Here is a 23,282-nt window from a genome sequence, read left to right on the forward strand (position 1 = left end):
AAAAAAGAGGTAATGTTTTGACACAACATATCAATACCTTTACATAATATTCATGTTTCTTTTACAAGTACCTAAACAACCTCCTTCACTTGAAATTGTGTTTGAAAGTGGAAACATAAGACTAGTGTGGACATCCCCTGAGGAGACCTTATTTAAAACTAAGAAATATCATTTAGAAGTCTCAATTGATGAATGGAAAACTATGAGCGAATATTCTATACAAGCCAGTGCATTAGAATATGTCATAAAAGATTTTACAATGCATGCAACATATCGTTTCAAACTTTTCACTGTAAGTCATTCAGTGAAAAGTATACCAAGAGAGATAGCAAAAATCGCAAGCCGTAAGTGTTCTTTAAATTTTAAAAGAGGCTGTAAATACATGAAATATATTACCAAAAATCAAATCTATGTTTTGCTTTTCTTTTATAATTGGCATAATATACCTACAGATGCAAGCTGATTGATTGTACTGATAGAATTAATATTTTGTCCATCAATAGAAACAAAAAAAAACAATAAAATGAAATCTTAAGATGCAGCCAACACCATCCATTGAATTGCAGCTCCTAATTTTGATAGGCACGTGGTAAATTATGTAGCGCTCAAACCTTTTCTTACTTGGAAGATTGCTGTATCTTTATTCAAGTAGGGATGTTACATTTGCTTAAATTAAAACATTAGAACCAAATATTTTATGTAAACTCAAAAGTTATACTCGAAAATACAAGTGGTATGTGTTGTTACTGTTTGGTCTTTTTGTTTTTTTTACTTTTTACAACTATTTCAGCAAGCTGTCGTGTAAAAGTACAACTCACTGGATTTGATCATGAAGCTGTTTTGCACGATAAAACAAGTCCTCAGTACATGTATTTCAACGAAGGAATCGAAACTGCAGTGAATACTGTCTTCCCTGATTTTCCAGGAAAACTAATTGTGACAGAATTAGAGTTAAGGTTTGTGTTTACTGTAAAATGGTGAAAAAATTACCTCACTATTATAAATTTCTTGGAGACATATCAGTCCATTATATGAGACAGTTGTAAAACATTTTGTTAAATTAACTTAAAACGCAATCTTCATATAAGAAAAGTTATTATGGTCACTAAAGAAGTTAATATTTGACTAATCCGTTATTGCAGTTTACTTAGGATAAAGTTTACTTCTAAACCAGTCTTGCATATACGATCAAGATCAAACTGATCCAATTGAATCAGACCCGTTCTATAAAAGTTCATCTATGGTTATGTAGGCTTCCGACCGTGTTAGGGCTTTATAGATCGTTAAAAAACCGTTTCAAGTGCTTTGTATTAGCTAATGCCATATCATAAAATGTTTCTGCAATTGATATCAATATACCGTTAATATTGAGGAATATAAAGTGCTTTTAAAAGAAAAAGTATTGGATACATATTGATATTGTTATCTGATTTAAACATGTGAAATGCAAACCGGTCGACCGGTCTTGTTTGGAAGGTAACACATGCAGCCTAAACCTATTCACAGGGCTGGTCAGATTCAAACCTGCCCATTGCTCAAGTCTGAAGCATATATTTCAACAGAACTTATGAGTCAAAAATAGACATTATTCTTGGTAGGAATATATAAGGTTAAGTAGTGTGTCTGTATCAAACATATTAATTTCTGTAAAGAAGTAGTCAATGTCTATTAAGTTTATTTCTTTAAAGAGTGTGGCCCTAACAGCGAGGTCAAAATAATAAATCAATGTTAAAGAAAGAAAACCCCCTAGAAAAGAAAATATAAACAATGTACATTATTCAACTTACAACTCAAAAAGTTTAATCTAATTCGGATACAAATAGTAATTTGATTGATAGTTCAACATTTAAGTTGAGTTTTTTTTTCAGGTTTTAATTCTATTTTTTTTTTCCACCTTTCATGTTCTGTTTTTCAGCCGTGGATCTTTGTTTGCGGTTTTCATTCTGATTTCACAGGGATGGTATGATGAAGTAAAATTACGAAATTCTCTTGAAAAAGCAATACAGACGGGCACATTCGGGTACTTTAAGGTTTCAATGGAAGGGTTTTGTTTCAAAGCGTTAGATAGTAAGTTATTTATGCATAGCTAATTACAAGAAATTATTTCACTCTACTTTATTATATATTTTGTTAACGCGTGTAATATGCAAAGACGTGTTGAAAAGTGTCAATGTCGGAATACTACTGGCACTTTGATGATAACATTTTCTCAAATAGATTGATAAATTGCAATTCTTACTTTTGTTTATCAAATGCATAATATGAAGAAATTTTTCTCTTTGGAAAGATGAGGAATATTTATAATAAGGTTGATTCATAAAGTTGAAACTATTTCAGAATATACTCGTTGTCATTAGTTCCATTTGAAACAAACTTCTTTAATTGCTAATTTTTATAGTGATATAGAATTAAAATAAATAATGTTGGTAGAAGTGTCCAATCGCCGACCAGTCATTACAGCTGTTCATTAAAATATATCCAATTAATGAGTAGTCACACAATATTCAGAATGCAATTTCTTCTTTTTGCGATTCTAACCTAGTCGTATTATTCGCATAAATAAAAACCTCGCAATAGTTCTTGAATTAACAGTGTTATGTTGTTGAAAGTCAAATGTAGGTTCATGTGAGTAGGCGGACCTTAGCGGAAGTGTTGTCTAAAACAATGAAATCAAAATGTTGCATGAAGTCATCAAATAATTCAGGAATGTTTTCACGTTAAGTTCAGATCACTATTTTGATATTGTTGTAACAGTGATTGTGGTTTATGATTAACAGTCAGTATAATTATAAGGTTCATGTTGTGCTTTGCACTGAGCAAGAGAAACATTCAACTATGTTGAAGACATGAAGGACTTTCCTTGAGGTTATGCACTGTGTGTTTTACTTTTTTGTGTACATAGTCTAATATAAGTACAACATTATGCAATAAATATTTTAAAGTTTACTTAAATCTTTTGTAATTGTTCATATTAAAATACAAACAAAAATATAAATGGAAAGATTTGAATGAATGCAATTAATTCAACTAATAAGAACCCTTATGGGTTGTCTTAAAAATATCAAATCGCACGAACAGAGTGCAATATTCGATATTCGGTTTTGATGAGGCAAAAACTGGATTTATCGTAATATTGCATGTGTTTATACGTATACAGAATATTTCATTCAATCTTTTGAACGTGATCATTTGAGGGGATATGACTTAACATAAAGGAATGTGCTTTAAATATGTTACATGTATTCTGCATCAAAATAAAAATAACGATATTTTTATTTTTGTATTTCCAAAAGCGCACTTTAAAACGTATCTTACCATATTTTCATCAAATGTTAAATTCTTTTTAATTCGCACGATTTTTGGTGTATAATTTATATACAAAATGTGACAATTTGGCACAGCTCGTAGTGTGAAATAAAACTCCTAGCGCATACTTATCATCCTATTTTTAAAAAAAAATGTATCAACGACATTTGCATTTTCAAGTTTTCAGTAAATTGAATCTTTTTTAATTGAGGTGCCTACCTTACTAAAGAATTTATAAAATTGAGAATGGAAATGGGGAATGTGTTAATGAGACAACAACCCGACCAAAGAGCAGAATTTTTATCAAGGTCATGTCTTAATTTAAAGTCTAAGAAAAAACAAAATACAAAACAATAATGCAATTGATGGAATGAAATGCATTGTAAAAATGAATTACACGCTAAAGTAATCAAAAGAATAGACAAATTTCAATTATGTCAAACGAGAAAGGATTTGAGGAATAACAATTTCACAGATTTTCAAAAGAAATTGTTTCAATACAAATTGGCGAAAATTTAGATGTTTTCTTAAATTTGAACTTCTTTCTACAGGATTTCATATTTGCTTTTTCTCTCAAAGTTTCACCATTTCATTTATTTTATATGGATATCAATATGAAATCTTATGAAGTTCCCGTACCTTACTTGGGATATTTCATACACGTCCGTGAGATTGATAAAACACATGTACATAATACATCAAAAGCAGTGCGGTAAAAATAAAAAGCCCATACCGTATAGTCAGCTATAAAAGGCCCCGAAATGACAAATGTAAAAAAATCAATCCAGAAAACTAACGGCCTTAATTATGTACAAAATAATGAATGGAAAACAAATATGTTACACAGCAATAAACGACAACCACTGATTTACAGGCTCGAGCTCCCTACATGGGACAGGCAAATACAGAATGGGGTGGGGTTAAACTAGTTTGTAGGCGACAAATCTAATCTAGGACAGTGGTGTCTATGAAAAGGATATGTTAACATATATCATGATCGTGCAAAACTGAAACTTCAATGATTTCTTTTTTATGTTAGTGGTTTCAATTATGACCATTAAATGAATGTTTGATATTTTTTTCGCCTGCTTTATATTTTAACTAACTAACAGTGGCTTATTTTGTTACTCGAAGAAGCCTTACGGTGCAAATTTGCTAGGGTGTACTAAAATATGACCAGTGCATTAGATTACCTAAGTAGAAAAATCTTAATATCAAATTTATGAAAACAATATTAATGTCATTTCAAATTAAAACAAAAATTATGTTCTTCTGTCGAATAAGTGTTTCTTAGCAATAAACATAAACAAGTAATTAGAAACCTTGATGAAATTGTGTGAACCCCATTTACGGTTTTGGAAAACATCTGTCAGATCACGATATCTAGATAATTGAAGTTTTCATTGATATTAGTATGGATAAGTTGTTATTTCTGATGTGTCTTTTTTCTTATTCTCCCGCTGAATACTAAACTGTATAAAAAAGTCGAGAACCGAGAAACACTAATGAAGTACATCAACAAACGACAACCACTGAACAACAATATCCATTTTGTTCAATTTAATTTTACTACATGTATTCAATTTAAATAGTGTTTTCCTTTAAAAATCAAGATTTTGCTGGGTTATCATTTTGCAAGTACAGCTGTGTGTACCTCTATATATACTTGTATTGTTATTATTTTAATTTAAAGTAGAAATATTTTCTTTCGATTGTAATAGATCCAGTTCCACCACATATTGTTCATGTAGAAACACTCGATACAACCATTAGTATCTTTTGGTCAGAACCGCAGAAAACATTTTTTAAGACAACTCATTATTTGCTGCAAACATCAACAGACAATTGGAACACATACGAAGAAATTTCAATTCCTGCAGATCAATATAAATACTGTATTTTAAATAATGAGCCATCTACCAAGTATGCATTTAAGATTTTTACTTGTGCTCAAAGTGGAATGAAAAGCTTACCGAGTGAAAAAATGTATACTGTTACTAAAGGTATGTTTTTCTTTAAATATTATATATAAAAATCAAATAACAGTCAAATGGGAAAACAAAATTTGTTTTAAATGAATGAATAAAGAAACATTGACTTTCGACTCTTTTCATTAAACGTCTTTCAACATCAAAACCTCAGTTAATATGATTGACTCTTGGAAAATCCGTCATATCTGTATATGAAAAAAAAATATTTCTATAGATTTTCGACGTTTTTTTAAACAAAAGGTTGTTTTTAAGATACAATTTAATCAAAGGGTGGTAGCTTTGAGGTGACATGTGGGGTGAAACATCGTCGAGTTTGAAAGGCCAATATAATCTGTTAATCGCTATTTTGCCTATGACATCGCAGATTTTTACATTGACAACAGCACATACGCCCTTAGGTACCAGAATTTGCAAGTAGAATGAAAAATTATCACAGAAAAGATCAAAGGAAAAATGCACAAAATAGCGATAAAAAGTAAATCTCAGATTAACATACCGTTGACGAGTGTTGAACGATATGAATTCATTTAGTAGGTTACATCTCTCACGCTGGTTGGGGATAGAAATTAGCGCTTCGAATAATCTTAAACGTTGCTACATAGTGTATGTACCTGTTCCTAGTCGTGAACCTGTTAATCAGTGATTCGTTTCTTGTTTATAAGCTTAAAAGGCAGTTGGTTTTCTCTCGTTTGAAAAGGTTTTTTTTTTTAATACGATATAGGTTTTCCTGTTGCTTAAGGCAAAATTGTAACCTATTAATGTTTAAATCAAAGTCCTTTTACCTCATGTGAATAGTTGTAAAACTTGAAATCATACCACATAGATATAGGAAGATGTGGTATGAGTGCCAATGAGACAACTCTCCATCCAAGTTACAATTTATAAAAGTGAACCATTATAAGTCAAGGTACGGCCTTCATACACATCTCTAGTTTTGTATTAAGTACTTTAAGTGTGTTTTCAGTCACAGTGAGACGTCTTTCTTACGGTTTATATTCTGGTGTTTCAATGTGCCTGTTTATATAGTAATTCATTTTTTGTAGAGTTCTTTTTATGTATTGGGTTCATTTGACTATATTTTAGTAAAATTTTACTAAATAAATGCACTGTTCGTGTTGACAGTAAGCATCCGGTTGAAATCTCAGATCTAACAAAAGCGGTTTATTCCTGTCACGTGTCGCAAGTCAGAACCAAAATCTACGGTTGGCATGTCTCATATCTTATTATTTTTTTTTTATTAATTTATTATTTCATTTGAGAATTTAGTGTTGGTTGATAAGCTTAAAGTAGCACAATACAAATATTTTATACCTCCAATTCCCTAGTTTTAAAATGCTGTAACTTTCTTTATAATGCTTGAAAATTTATAAAAGTGGTATTTATGGATAGCTAACAAATTACTCTTTCAAATTAATGCAATGTTAGTATTATACAACCATTATGTAATCAATTATAATGTTAACTGTGTCTACAAATTTTACAAGAAATTTCAACTTTCAATTGAAATTAGCTTCTTCATGGTTACCCCTAGAGGGTTGATTTTATTATATGTTGTTCCTAGAGCCATTATCTACAAAAGGGTGTCTCAGATTTCGGATAGAATGTATAGATCAAATTTTACACCTAATCAAACATTATCTACTTTTATGTGGTAAGGATGTTTACACTAATTACAGATTTATGAGAGAATGGAATACCATAGCGATAATTTGAGACACCCTTTTGTAGCTCCTGCTGTGTTGATTAAGATTTCGTTTAAATTTCCTGTATCGTTATAGAGATGAAAGAGCTAAATTCATTCAAGTGAACTGACTAAGATTTTGCCATTAATTGCATGATAATTGATTACATAATGATTGCATAACAAAAATATTGCATTCATTTAAAAGATTAATCTTTTATCTATCTATATATACCTATTTTATTAATTTATATGCATTTTTAAGAAAGTAACAGCATTTTAAAGGTTGGGGTTTGGAAGTAAAAAACTCTTTGTATTGTGCTACCTTAAGCTTCGGTAATAGGACAATGAACTATAAAAATTTATTACACATTCAATGGACACATATTGGTGTTCCCGCAATCTACATATTATCAAATGTTTTTAGATATCCTTTGAACTGTCCAATTTACTTGCAACATTTGCTATAAGAAATAATTTGAGCTTTATCTCAGTACTTGGTTTTAAAAGCAAAGTGGTGTTTATAACTTCTTATACCTTAAAAAAATATAATTTATCAACGTACTTATTTTTTCAGACATTTTTCGGGAAAATGAAGAAGCATTCTTTCAGCAACTTTGGAAATTTGTACATGAAACTGCATTTTCCGCTGTGAAACAACTGTTTGAGATCGAATATACACAATCTGAAGTAGAAACGTTTGTATCTCAACATGAACTTTCTTCGTTTAAATCTGGCAAGTTGATAGGTATGTTCATTTAAACTATCTTGACATATGCAACAAATGATGATTTTGGCCCGGTAATTCAAAATACTGGATAAAGTTCTCTCCCCTAGACAAATATCGTTGTTCTTGCGTTTATTTGTACTATATTCCTGCCACGTAGTGTTGTCATTTAGCAATATTTTAAACATTGCCACATAAGTGGATTTTGTTCTTACAATATCCTCTACCAAGTCAGGAATATGGCAGTTGTTATCAATTAGTCATTTCCTATTTATTTTGGCGTTTGTTTTTGTTGAAGTTCAGTGTTTCTGTTGTTTCGTTGTTTTCATCTTATAGTTGTTGTGTTTCCATCGGTTCTGTTTTGTGACACGGATTTATATTTCGCTTAATCGATTTATGAACAGCGGTATAATATTAATGCCTTTATCTATTGAACACAAGCTATTTATTTGATATCGCATGTTACAAAAAAGTTTAGCATAGTTAAAGGGGATTAGCTGTCAAAATCATATTCATCGATTTGACTCATACTCTCATATTTGATTTATTTCATACTAGAACGTATATCCAAATTGCAATAAGTCTGAAATAAACAGTTAAGAATGCATGTACTCGATGATACATATCAGAATTTCGTGTGTATTTCAGTCTAGACGACATTCACTTAACTATCGGGAACACCAACGAAGAGTGCCGACGGTCACATTACCCGATATAAACATAAACATAAATATAAATATTTAGCGACCTCGTGGAATTGGATTGTTCTGTGCCTGTTTGAATTATAGGTTCAGAAAAAAAGTTAATTATCGTTTATAAATGAGTGTATAGAAACGATTTTTTGTGGATCGAATGAGTCAACAAAATGGTTCACCATTGTTTCACTTTCAATGTTGGCATTCTTTTTCTTTTAATGGCTGAACAAGACTAATGCATGCGTTACCAATCTCTAGCTAATGGGTTAAATTAAAGGTCACATGAATACGGATTGCAAGTGAATAATTCATCAGCGATGTTTCTTTGCATATTTTGACAAAATTGAACCAAATTGGCTGCTAAAAGCGAATTATTATTTCATTATTTCACTTTTACTAATAATTGACCATATTACATCCTATTCTATTTTTTTTCATATCTCGTAGGTAATGCCCCTTTAATACGATAATGATAGCAGAAATTATTAGATTATAGCATTACACATGTTACACTTCATACGGATTAAGTACTCGATAATTCAAGCCCCTAGTACAATCTAGTAACTTTGATTTTTATTTGATTCTGCCTTCACGAAGGATCATATGAATAAGTAAACTGGTATCATAGTAAAAAAGCTGACAATATGACAAGACAAAAAGACCTTAACATTATTGTTTAGCTCACGTCAATAATTCGTAATTGTCATGTTGTTAGTTATTATGATCTAAAGTGATTTGTAAACTATATATGTTTTCTTTTCTGTTCAATATATATTAGGCTTTAATTTAATTTAATTTCGTTTACAATGAATTTCATGGGCCAGACTAGTTTTGTACTACATTAGCTATACTAAATAAGTTACATTTATTATGTTTAACATCACTTTTTTTAGGCAGTTTTAACAATATAACAGATGACATGGAAGTACTTATGGCTGTTATGCTGGGACTCGAAGGATACATTCCTGCTATAAAGACGGACTTAGTACTTCCAAAAGACAACAACATTGATTTAACATCAGATTTATTAAGAGTAGAGTTTTACCGAAGGACGTTACAGAATATCCATATTGGTAGAATATCCAGGGAGGAATTTGGAAAATGCTGGAGAACACTGAAAGATGTATGTAGTCGTCATTTATATCGCTACTATTTAGTTGAAAAAAATATTAATATTTCAAATGCAAATTGACTAAAACAATCATCATGTGTGAGCATTCTTTATTACTATTGCTTTTAAATTAATTTATTCGTATATATTTTTTTAATATATGCTAATAACAGGAATCGACCCGGTGGTTGGTGAAATTTAACTAGGTTTACGATTTATTACGCTTGCTGGCGCATTTTTGGCTAGACCGAAAAGTGTTGACTTTTTTTTTTATTGTTTAACTTTTTTTAACGTTGACATAAACCCTACATTTCATTTTATAATGCAAAGTTTATTAGTAATCATAGGACTTGCATTTGTGATTTTTTTTTCACGATACCATAGGTATTATAGATAAAATCAATTAAACTAAATTTTATGGTTATCATTTTAAGGCAACAACAAGACTCAATGTTAAACGTGAGTTAAAACACAAGAAAGACCAAGTCTTGGATGTCACAATGCATGATGTAGAGAAAACTCGAGAAGAAAGCAATGCATCTCTTGGTTAGTACATTATATATATCTGAGATGAAATGGGAATTATTTTATTTTTTCAACGATCAAATGAAATCTAGTAGAATAAAACGGGCGATTGAGCTGTATTTTACAAAGCTATTTGCGTTGTTGGTTAATTAAGTCACATCTTGAAAAATGATATAATGTTTTACACATACTATATTGATACAATTCATCTGCAGTTTTTCACACAATTAATATTTATTAAACCCCGATTTGATTTTCGAAATTCACACACGCGTATGAAAAACCTTAAATTTTGATCTCATTCCGCTTAATAGCAATGTACATGTTGTTCCAGGAAGTGTATAACGTATCACATCATATGCCTTACTCGTGCTTATTCTAGATTGTTAAAGGTTAACACCGTATAAACCTTGAACGGGATCACAGCTTGCGATTTACCTACTTACTATTCAAAGCAGACGCCATGACACGTTAACTTTGATCATGTCTCTATATTTGGTATGAGTTGGTTGACCGTTATAGATATTTGTTTCACGGATGACGACGGATATGTTCCAATTGTCGTAACTACAATCCAGTCAACTTTTCCACGAATGCGACCGACGAAATTAGACTTATTATAGGATGTTAACTTTAATGACAAAGGCGATTGGTGTCACACGTGATATAGGATCTGCTTACCCATCCGAAGCACATCAGATCAACCCCCAGTTTTGGTGGGGTTCGTGTTGCTCAGTCTTTAGTTTGTCTATGTTGTGTTTGTGTACTGTTGCTTGTCTATTGAACTTTTCTTCTTTTTTTTTCGAAGTATGAGTTTGAATGTCCCTTTAGTATCCATCGCCTCTCTTTACGAAATGACTGATTACATAAATCTATTACTATATCAAACCCGTGTCGATATATATTAAATATCGTCTTAAATTTAGCGCAACAATATTACATCTGTCGTCGTAGGTCGTCGTCGTTCGTTAACTTATCTAAATATCATCATCTTAATTTTCTGGTCACTAAAATTATCCTTGATACCAGGATTAAAATTGTTTACGCCAGACGCGTAATAAAAAAGGGTAAAAAAATACCAAATTGAAGAACATTGAGGACCCAACATTCCAAGAGGTTGACAAGAACGAAACTTGACGACAATCATTCTAAATGATGTCGACTATGTTGCAAACTGCTAAATGTAACGCACATGGTTACCAACGCTAAAAATAAAATGTAGTTGTAAATCATTAATGTAAGTAAAATTTTATATCTTGAAAACCGTTATATAGCGACCAATTGATTGGATCAACATTTTCAAAAAACAGGAGCAAACATTATTTAGAATATTTTTAAAATAGGGACCAACTTACACTTCTGCCTTTTTGACAATAGAAACCGATGACACCGTTTAAAGTCATTGATCTTCTAAGGCGATTTTACATTTTCTTATTTCAACTATACGGTAATGTTTTTGGGAAATTAATTGAACTCAAATTAGATAACTGTTACATCTCTGCTCTGGTGCGATTTTTTTTATTTTGATTTATTAATTGATGTGTCGTTACACCGAGTTGACGATCAGCTTGAAACTGATTATTTTAATGTTAACGCAACCAATGAATTAAACATATCTTCCGGAGTAACTCATTTTAACTTAAGTTTGCTCAAAAACTAGTGAAAACTATTCACGTGATTCGGCGATGTCGGCTTTCGTCGTAGGCCGCCGTCGTCCATTAACGTATCGAATTATCATACTCTGAATCTAAAGAGCAAGTTAGATCGAAACGTGGTCACATTCAGTCTTAATATATCCAGTTTAGCAAGGTATCCAACCTGCGTAATGTAACGAACATAGTGGTCAACTTTAAAGATAAATTGCATTGTAAATTATAAATGTGAGAAACATTTGATATCTTGAAAACCGTTAAAAAGAGACAAATACACAGGAATAAAAATGTTCAATGATAAAACATTTGACAGGGGCAAGTATTTTTAACAGGATTTTGAAAACAAAACAACTCACGCTATTGCCTATTTTAGACAAGAAACTGATGACACCCTTTGTAGTATTTGATCTTTCATAGCGATTTTTCATTTTTATTGTTAAGCTATCACCTTGAAAGGTACAATATATAATAAATTCAACAAACAGAATCAAAGAAAACATTTGCAATGTTAGTAGGCATTAAGTATACAGCAAAATATTTAGCAAGTCATATCTTTGAATAAGTCAAAACAACTGAATAGCAGCTCGTTTCATAGTTTTAATGTGATAACAAAGATGTAAAACGTTTTCCATATCAAAGATACAGAAACTACTAGCCAAATGAAACATTCATCATTATGATCAATGGTTATATGGTATATATTAAATTTAATCCAGAAAGTGTTACATACGCAATATATGTTTATCTTATTTACTAGTACTGTGCAGATACTGCTGCTTGGTGACTTTTAAACCCCGAAGGTATCATCAGCTGAGTAGTCGGTGCTTTGGTATTGACATGATTTATTACATAAAATTTATCCTAATTCCACGTTAATGAATTAAAAAATCTTTCAGATACTTAAAGTTGACCGTCAATGACTTTGGCTTTTCTGTTTTGATCCTCTTGGGAACGTTGCAGCATATTTATGCATGCCTTATTTTCAAATGTTTAGTTTTGAACATTTTTGATGAAGTTAATGAAAAAAGCGCTTGAGACGCATGAAATTTATAAGTGCTTTTATCATTCAATCGAAAGCAATGACGCTTAAACTATAGTTACGTGTAACTTACTCTAATAACTAAAATAGAACTTAAAATTAATCGTTTAATCAGTTTATATGATGGTACGCCCTTTACTACATAACTCAGGAAAACGGCTCAAATGAACAATGTAATGAGGAAATGAAGCAATGCTATTAAAGATAGATCCTATAATCAAGTAAAAGTAAAATAACTAGATACCGTCCTTGCAGGGAAATTCAAAACGGAAAGTCCTTTATAAAATGGCAAAATCAAAAGCTCAAACATATCAAACGATTAAAAAATAACTGTCATATGCAATCATGTTTCACTTGAATCTAATTCAAGCTTTTGTGGAGTTATTACTTTTTGACTCTTATATCCGCAATATCATCCTTTTGAATGGATCAGTTTGTTTGAATGAAATGTAGAGTAAAATTAAAACAAAAATACAAATGTAATATATATATTTAAGGTCGTATAATGGTTTACTTTTACAAATTGTGACTTGGATGGCGTGTTGTCTCATTGCTACTCATACCACATCTTCTTATATCTATATATATATAATTACTCTAAATATCAGCACAACAATGATAAATCTGCAAATTTGCGGAAGCAAATTTAAGTTCTTCCCTCGCCGGGATATATAAATATGAACCCCAAAAAATATTTAAGTTTTTATGGTTGGATATGAACTTTCGGTTTCTAAACTAAAATACCTAATGTCAAGACCTCGCACTTTTTAAAACAAAAATTAATGAATACAAATAAAAGACCATTTTTATTTTTATTTTTATTTCTTTGCAATATTCAAACAAATAATGATATGACAGTCAGTCATATTATAGGTACTAAATACAAAGGATTTTTTCAAAAATTTTATAAGATATCTCAGAATATGAAAGACTGTAAAATACATGCATGTATATCGATGTCCATTCACAATTATTTTCTGTAAAACTAAAATATTACTTAACGACTTGCTAACATCCATGATAGCGTTAAGCTATATAACAATCTTTCTTAGATATGATTATACATGCCACAATTTTATAGAAATATGTGGCATTAAACATTAATTAATGTTGCTAAAGAAATGTTTTTAAATTGTTTGAACTTCTCTGTTTCCGTTAGAGCAGAGCAAAAACATAATTTCATAGTTCCTCTTAGAGATGGATGAACATATTAAACGAAAAAAAACGTCATTTTTTTCCAGATTTTCATCAGCTTGTAATTGAGGCATGGACTGAAGAGGATAAAAGATTTCAACGTACAGCAGTGGTAAATGACATCCTTGAAGCACTGAAAACGGTTCACTGTATTACAATAACAGGGGAGGCTGGTGTTGGGAAGACTGTTACAATGCATCATGTAGTACTACGATTGAAAGATCAATATGACTTTTGTATAATTCCATGTACAAATACAACTGATATTAAGCTCTTTTATAAAAATGATAGAGACCAGATTTTTGTTTTGGATGATATTTGTGGGAAATACACGATTAATCATAGTATGCTAAGTGATTTTATTGATAACAAAACCAGCTTCAGTCTGTTTATGAAAAAAGGAAAAGCAAAATTCATTACAACATGTAGAACACAAATTTTTCAAGAAAAGAAATTTCAGAAGATAAAGTACCTAACAGGAACATCATTTGATTTATCACATCGTTATTCATTAACAGTCCAAGAAAAGCTTTCAATAGCCAATGAATATTTGGAAACAAGAGTAGTAGAACAAATAAGGGATGGTATAGAACATTATTCGTTTTTCCCATTGCGATGCAAATTATATAATGAAAATCCTGTTCCAAACCCCAATAAGTTCTTTGATAATCCCTTTGATATTTACAGCAAAGAACTAAACAGGCTTTTTTACGAAAAGGACAGAACGAAATATTGTGCTTTGTTTGTATGTGTTGTTCTCAATGGTACTATCAATGAAAATGTGTTAACTGAAGATAAACTACAGGAAAGAAGTGCCATGACAAACACTTTAAGAAATGTTTTTGCAGAGTTCAGTGTTGACAGTAGATTTATTATTGAAAGTTTAGACTCTTTTGTTGGTGTTTACTTAAAGAAAGAAAACACTAAGTACTACGCGATTCATGATGCAATGTTTGATTTTATTTGCTCCTATTTTGGGAGAAAAAGTCAAGGACATTTCATTCAGTTTTCACATGTGAATATCTTAATGAATCGTACAAAACTACAGTTGTCCAAAACAAAGGACAGTGAGGTTGATGAATTCACTGTTCTTATATCAAAACAGAATGCAACAATGTTTTTCCAACGCATTGTTAATGAAATTGAGAAGGGAGTTATAGATGATGTGCTCTATAGCAGACAGATGGAAGATGCATACTGTAGGAGAGAATTCATTCAATACTTGTCAATAATACAAAATGTGAACATAGCAGCATTAGCAGAAGTACAAGAAAAATCAAAAAGACTCACCATAGGAGAAAAACACAACAGAAATACGTTATTATCAGCGGTATCACATCTAGGCCATGATGATCTGGCCAGGTTTATAATAAATTACATCGATGACAAGAACAATGAAAACGTGCAATTTGCATTACAGCAGGCTTGTGTTGGAGGTGATTCATCTGTTGTTCGTACATTTATTAAAAACGGAACTGGTCTAAACAACGGTTCTGCTTGGAATGGTAGGACACCTCTTATGTATGCCTGTGAAAAGGGCAATTTGAACGTGATCGAGCTGTTAGTAGAAAATAACGCTAACGTGAACATCCCTGATGCAAGGGGTACAACTCCTTTAATGGTCGCTTCCGGTAATAAGAGAACTGAAATTGCAAAGTTCCTAGTTTCAGTTGGTGCTTTTGTGAATGCTACAGACTACGTTGGTCGTACATCCCTTATTACAGCTTGTACAGTTGGAAGCGTCGATATTGTAGACTATTTAATTGCGTTTGGTGCAGATGTCAACTTGGCATTTACAGATGAATTGACCAGGTTTACAGATATATTCAGTTCGATCTCCAATACTTTTCTCGGTGGAGAAGAAGATCAATTCGGTGGAGAAAATAGTGGATTTACAGCGCTGCATATAAGTTCCCAATTGGGCAACAAAAAAATAGTAGAGTTGCTACTTAAAAACGGAACTAATATTGACACAAAGAGTAAAGATGGTTCCACACCCCTCATGTTTGCATGTAGAAATGGAAACAGTGAAATTGTCCGGTTACTTTTGAATGCAAACTGTGAAATACATAAAACAAACAATAAAGGTAGAAACGCATTAAGTATGGCATGTGAAAGTAAATGTTCAACTATTATAAAAATGCTTATTGAAATGAATGCTCAAATTAACACTCCAGATGTGGGGGAAAAAATTCCTTTGCATTATGCTTGTCAATATGGTAGTAATTTAGTTGTCAGTGAACTATTGAAGAAAGGTTCATTAATCAACATGTTTGATGTTTCTAATCAAAGTCCTGTTTTTATAGCAGCTGCTTACGGACAAACATATTGTTTGAAAGAGCTTATTGCATATGGTGCTATGATCAATAACACTGACAAGGAAGGCTACACCCCTTTACACAAAGCATGCTTTGAAGGATTTGACGAATGTGTATCATTGCTTTTAACAAACTATGGTATTGTTAGTAAAACAGACAAAAAAGGATGGACACCTTTAATGTATTGTTGCCAAAGAGGATATGAAAAAGTATTTAAAATTTTGACTGAGTTTGGAGCAAACGTGAACTATGTATGTAGAACTGGAAATACTCCTCTAACAACAGCATGTGAATATAACAATCTCAGTCTTGTTAAGCTGCTTATTGAAAAGGGAGCAAAGTTGGATCTTCCTGATATCAATGGGGTAACACCTCTTGGGATTGCAAGTAACCTTGGGCATGTGAAAATCGTTCAATTTTTGATCTGTGAAGGTTCTGATGTCAATAGTGTTGACCTCAATGGATGGACTCCTCTGAAAATAGCTAGTTCATGTGGACATCTTAGTGTTGTGAAAGTACTCCTAGAATCTGGCTGCAATATTAATACATCAGGCGTCGACGGTTGGACTCCAATCAATTCTGCTGTAAAAGGTGGTTATATATCTGTTATTGATTTCCTGATAAAAAATAATGCAAACATCAACAAAACAAACAGGGAAGGGTGGACTCCGTTGAAAGTAGCATCTTTGTTCGGAAATATGAAAATCATTAATTCTTTAATTGAACATGGAGCCATACTCAACCTTTCTGATAATGCTGGATGGACACCATTGATGACAGCGTGTTATCTTAATCGAATTTCAGTTATAGATACTCTCATTTTTAAAGGGGCAAATGTCAATCATTCAAGTTCTGATGGAACAACGCCACTTATGTTAGGTTGCAAAAATGGAAAAACAAAAGTTGTAAATATTCTTATTTCACATGGTGCTAATATCGAAACATCGGACAAAAATGGACAGTTCCCATTAAAAATAGCATGTCAGTATAGACATAAATCAGTACTTGAAATGCTGATAAACTATGGAGCATCTGTTAATAAATGTGACAATCATGGTGATTCGGCTTTAAAGGTTGCCTCTTCAAAAGGTGAATTATCAATAATTAGAACTTTAATAAATGCAAAGGCAGATGTCCATATATTGGATGAAAATGGAAATCCACCACTTTCTGAAGCATGTAAAAGCGGCAATTTAGAGGTTGTTCGTTTACTTATACAGTGCGGATCAAATATGTCAAAATCAAACCATGAGGGTTGGACACCACTTATGTTAGCAATGAAGAATAACTATGCAGCAATTGTAACATACCTCATTAGAAAAGGTTGTTTCCTAAACAACTCCTCTTTGTTTTTGGCATGTGAAAATGGAAATATTGCAATCACCAAATTTTTGATAAAAAGCGGTTTTGGCATTAATGCTGAGAACAGAAATAGTTTAACACCGTTAATGATTGCATGCATGCATAATCACTATGACCTTATAGATTTTCTGACTGCAATGGGTGCTACATTAAGTAATGAGAAGGACATTCTCCATTTGTTTCTTACCAGTTGTGATGAGGAAGGTTATACTATGCTTACGAAGGCATGTCAAACTGGACGAGAACAATTAGTGCAATTGTTTTTGCAGAATGGAGGGAATCCAAGTGTCGTAGACAAAAACGGATGGAGTCCCATCACCAGAGCATGTTTTGGTGGCCATAAGACAACCGTGCAATTGTTAATCGATAGTGGTGCTGATATAGACCAAGTGGATAACAATGAGCAAATGCCGTTGTCAGTAGCCATAGACAGAAACAACATCGATGTTGTAAGGCTTATAATCAGATCTTCTCATGTTAAGTTGGATTTAAATGCTGTCGACAAAAAAGGCTGGACACCATTAATGAAAGTGTGTAGAAAAAATGGTAAGGCATCATTAGCACATCTTCTAATATCAATTGGTGCTAGTATTAACGGAACAGGTATAAATAACCTCACTCCTCTAGATATTGCATGTGAATCTGAAAACTGGGAATGCCTTGACTTTCTTCTAGCACATGGTGCTGTATTTAGAAAGGATTCAAAGATAAGAAATTCTAAGATAAACAGTCCACAATTTCTTACGTCAGCATGCAAAGGTGGATACAAGCATGTGTTAGAATCATTTTTGGGATATGAGTACGACATTGACAGCAATTTCGGTGAAGATTTGTCTCTCTTAATGTTAGCATGCCTGGGAGGACACTCTTCCGTTGTTGATTTCTTATGTGGTAAGAAAGCCAGTGTTAATAAACAAAATAGCAATGGACTATTTCCTGTCATGATAGCATCCCTTGGAAAACATATCAACATCATAAATATTTTAGTTGACCACGGAGCAATTGTGGATGCATATGACAAAGATGGAATCACTCCGCTTATGATTGCGTGTCAAAAAGGGGCAATTCAGGTCATTAAAACACTTTTAAGTAAAGGAGCAGATATAAACCTTGAAATCAAAGGAAACAGTCCTATAGGTATCGCATGCGAGGCAAAGCAGTACGAAGCAGTCAATTACCTTTTAGGAGCAGGAATTGATATGAGTAACAATACTTTTGTAAAAAGCTTTTTATGTGAACATGAAAGGGATGGCAAAGATCTATTAACTATCTCTTGCAAATACGGATTTGAAAAGATAATAAGTTATATAATGAAAGAAAACAGTTTAACAATTAAGCAATGTAAAAATTGTCTGTTGGTAGCTTGTAAATATGGACAAGAAGCAGTTGTGTCTCTGCTAGTAGAACATGGAGCTAATGTCAATATAGAAAATGCAAATAAATCTTCTGCATTGTTTCTAGCAAGCAATGGTGGTTATAGCAAAATTGTAAGCATATTAATTAAAGCAAAAGCCGATCTCAACAAGGCTAACTATAAAGGACAAACCCCTTTGCGCACTGCCTGCTTAGGTAATCATACTGATGTAGTGAAGGCCCTCTTAGACAATAATGTCAACGTTAATATAAGTAGTAAAAAAGGAGAAACACCATTGGGAATAACTTGCAAATTAGGTAATAACTTCTTGGCAAAACTTCTTATTGATAATGGTGCTGAAATAGAAGCATGTGATGCCATTGGTTGGAATGCTTTAATGAAAGCGTGTAAAAATGGTCATGAAAAAATCGTGAACGACTTATTTGAAGAAGGATCGTCTGTAAACGCTGTTTCAAATGATGGGTCTACACCGCTGATTGTTGTTTGCCAATCTGGTCATACTAAGATAGCTAAATATCTAATTGAAAGAGAAGCTGACATTAACCAAAAAGACAAAAAGGGCAGATCACCTTTGCAAGTAGCATGCATTGATGGTCATGCCTCAACAGTACTGTTGCTTCTGTCATATGGGGCAATGGTTAATAGTAAGGACAACGATGGTTGCACATCTCTAATATCAGCAAGCAAAAATGCAAACAACAAGATAATTGAAATGTTATTGGATTATGGGGCTAATGTCAATGATGTAAATATGAAACTGCAGACACCTTTGAGTACTGCATGTGAAAATAAACGTCTAGAAAATATCAAAGTATTACTTCGTGCAAATGCAGATATATCAATTGCTTCAAGAAATGGTGAGACACTTTTGCATGTAGTTTGTAATGTGAACTGGGGTACAACTTTCTATATTTTGAACAAAATGATAAGTTTTGTTGATCTATTCTCTACAAAGATCCCTATGTTTTTAAGTTATGACTCGACATTAAGTGACACGTTAAGATTCGAACTTGATGAAGAATCGTCTATTGATCAAATGTCTTGTATTATAATCGAACTTCTGCTGAATCATGCGTATTCATTGGATATAGACAAGGCTGATGTCAGAGGACAAACAGCACTAATGACAGCAAGTAGATTAGGACGAATAAAGATTGCAAATTTGTTGATAAGTAAAGGGGCTAATGTTAATAAAAGAGACATTGATGGCAGAACTGCTCTTAGTCTAGCATGTATGGATTTTCATGTTCAAACAGTCGAGTGTCTTCTAGATAATGGAGCGGAAATTGACATAGTGGATTATAAACATGAAACACCACTCCTAATTGCATGCAACTATAATCTATTTTCGACAGTAATCAATGTCAATATTGATCGTACAAAACGAACGGAAAATCAACTTAACGTAATTCAGTTGTTAGTTAAACATAATGCTAATGTTAATAAATGTGACAAAAATGGTGAAAGTCCTTTAATGTTGGCGTGCAGGTGGCATTCCGTTGACATTGTTAAAATCCTCATCATTAATGGAGCAGATGTCTTGCAAAAAAATAAGCGTTCTGAAAGTTCACTATTCTATGCATGCATGAGAGGAAATTTAGAAGCTGTTCGTGTCCTAATTGAAAAAGGGGCTGATCTTTGTTTAGTCAATGAGGATGATGTTACAGTTCTAAAATACACCTGCGACAGTATGTGTTCAGTTTTTCGCGTACATCTGGACACATTTGGAGATTTGCGTTTAAATCTACTCCCAGAAAATCATTGTGATGATTCATTAATGCAATATGGTCCAAAAATAGATTACATCAGTATAGTTAAAACACTTATAGAATATGGAGTTGATATAAATAAAGCAGACATTCTTGGATGGACCCCATTAATGGCGGTCTGCAGGCGTGGTTTTAGACATATCGTAGATATACTAATCATGCATGGAGCAGATGTCAATATCGCAACAGCTGATGGACTGAATGCCCATATGATTGCATGTATTGGTGGAAATGTCGAAGTAGTATCAATTCTGACCAAAACATCAGATATAAATGTAACTTCAAATAATGGGTGGAGTTCATTAAAGTATGCTTGCAAATACGGCCATAAGTCGATAGTCGAATTTCTTTTAAAAAATGGTGCACATGTAGATCAAAGTGACCAGGACGGATGGACACCACTAATGAATGCATGCCACGATGGGCATACCGAAATAGTGCAGACATTGCTAAAGTATAAAGTAGATGTCAACAGATACAGTTTGGATAAATGGCATCCACTTAAATTGGCAAATAAGGGTAACTTTAAGCGTATTGAGCATTTGTTGATAGAACATGGTTCATGTATTAGTGAAGACGAAGACGTGACAGACGAGGATTAAAACCACACAAACAATTTCATTGAACACATTATAATTATAAATAATGTATATGTATAATATTATTAGTAACATAGTGTGCTAGTGACCTAATACGATATATATGGGGTCAGTAAATTCCATATGGGGTGAGAGCGAAGCTCGAATCTCCATATGGAATTTACTGATCCCATATATATCGTATTAGGTCACTAGCACACTATGTAACGAATTTATCTTACCGACTATCTTAACATGTGGTATTTAGACTAGTGGCCTATCAAAGTGATCAAGCCTTCAATACCGTTAATATTAAGAACCTACTTCCATTGGGCTATACAAAAACAAATGCCAACAATAACAACTTGTTAGCTTTAAATATGTTTTATGAATTTATTTCAATCGTTCATCATCAATTTCATCGTCTGTTGAAACCTTTAAGATTTTTCCTCAACTTTATAAAGGGACATAACACCACTACTAACCGTGTATTGAAATAAGCCCCGCCTTCTAACCTAATATGGAACCCTACTAACCTAATATGGAATATACACGGTCTCCACGCGGTTGCTTTTAACCAATCATATTCCTAGAAATGTACAGGAGGTAAGATAAATATGTATATATCGACAGATGTCAGTGTTAGTAATGAAAATATTGTCGCTGTCGTTGGGGAAATCAGGAAACATGATAGTTATGAAACCTATTTTTTTCTCAAACAAAATGTCTAGATGTCTTCAGATTTGTGCAACAATACTGAAAAAAGATAACAAACTATTCGAACAAGATCAAATGAAATCGTAAATGGCTTTCATCATGGTCAGTTCCTTTACAAAATTTGATAAAACATGTGTTGTGGTGTTATATTAAACACTGTATTGTCGTTAGACGGTCAGATATGTATTAAATTAGATGCCTGGCTGTTTTCTAGACTTTTTCTAAAGATTCACAGTTGAATAAGAATTAACGTATACCCATGTTAGAGTACTGTGAAAACTAATTAAGCATCTTGTTACAATGAACTATGTTTTGAAGAAAAAAATAGTCTACTTTGTATTCATAGTTTATTTTTTATATCATATTATATGATCATACCAGCTGGAATCTTGACTTCGGATGAACATACATGTACATGTATACAACAATGTGTCAAAAGGATCTTCAAAGGCAGGACATCGATACCAAGCATTCACATTATAAAAAATCATTAAAATAAATACCGCAACTTATTTTTTTCTCATTTTGCTTGTTTGAAAAAGAGTGCAATCATCAAATGCATGCATATATATAAAAAAGAAGATGTGGTATGATTGCCAATGAGACAACTCTCCACAAGAGACCAAATGACACAGAAATTAACAACTATAGGTCACCGTACGGCCGTCAACAATGAGCAAAGCCAATATCGCACAGTCAGCTATAAAAGGCCCCGAAATGACAATGTAAAACAATTCAAACGAGAAAACCAACGGCCTAATTTATGTACAAAAAATCAACGAATAACAAATATGTAAGACATAAACAAACGACAACCACTGAATTACAGGCTCCTGACTTGGGACAGGCACATACATACAGAATGTGGCGGGGTTAAACATGTTAGCGGGATCCCAACCCTATGTCTATCGTTTCCAAAGGTGAATGTCTTCTGTAACTTTGTGGTGAAGATGCAGCAAGATTGCGCACCTTTTTTCGTTTGCAATTATACCTCACAAACTGTGCACCAGTGCTTGCTGTTAGCGCCGACCATTCAGCGAAGAATTACAATAACTTTAGAAAAACTCTGCGAAAAATGTTTAAATCTTGAAGGTTCGTTGCAAAATTACTTATATTAACATTTCTGTTAAAGTCTACTCGAAATTGAATAGTACGCCTTGTTGGTCTGATAATAGCTTGTTCGCCACGAGTGCGGAGCCCAGTTCGATGATAATATTACAAATCAGAATATATAGTTTTATA

General features: G+C 32.6%; 1 protein-coding gene across 1 annotated transcript; it reads left to right on the forward strand.

The window, feature by feature from the left end:
- Positions 1 to 796: 796 nt before the first annotated feature.
- LOC127705175 (uncharacterized) lies at positions 797 to 22,379 on the forward strand. The gene is made up of 7 exons (XM_052209423.1): positions 797 to 956; positions 1,916 to 2,067; positions 5,028 to 5,309; positions 7,556 to 7,726; positions 9,294 to 9,523; positions 9,946 to 10,057; positions 13,969 to 22,379. Exons 1-7 carry the CDS (start codon positions 868 to 870, stop codon positions 21,345 to 21,347), a joined length of 8,415 nt encoding a protein of 2,804 aa, XP_052065383.1. The 5' UTR covers positions 797 to 867; the 3' UTR covers positions 21,348 to 22,379.
- The last annotated feature ends 903 nt before the right edge of the window (positions 22,380 to 23,282 follow it).

Source organism: Mytilus californianus, unplaced genomic scaffold (assembly GCF_021869535.1).
Source record: "Mytilus californianus isolate M0D057914Y unplaced genomic scaffold, xbMytCali1.0.p SCAF_6, whole genome shotgun sequence".
In the NCBI taxonomy this organism is placed as follows: Eukaryota; Metazoa; Mollusca; class Bivalvia; order Mytilida; family Mytilidae; genus Mytilus; species Mytilus californianus.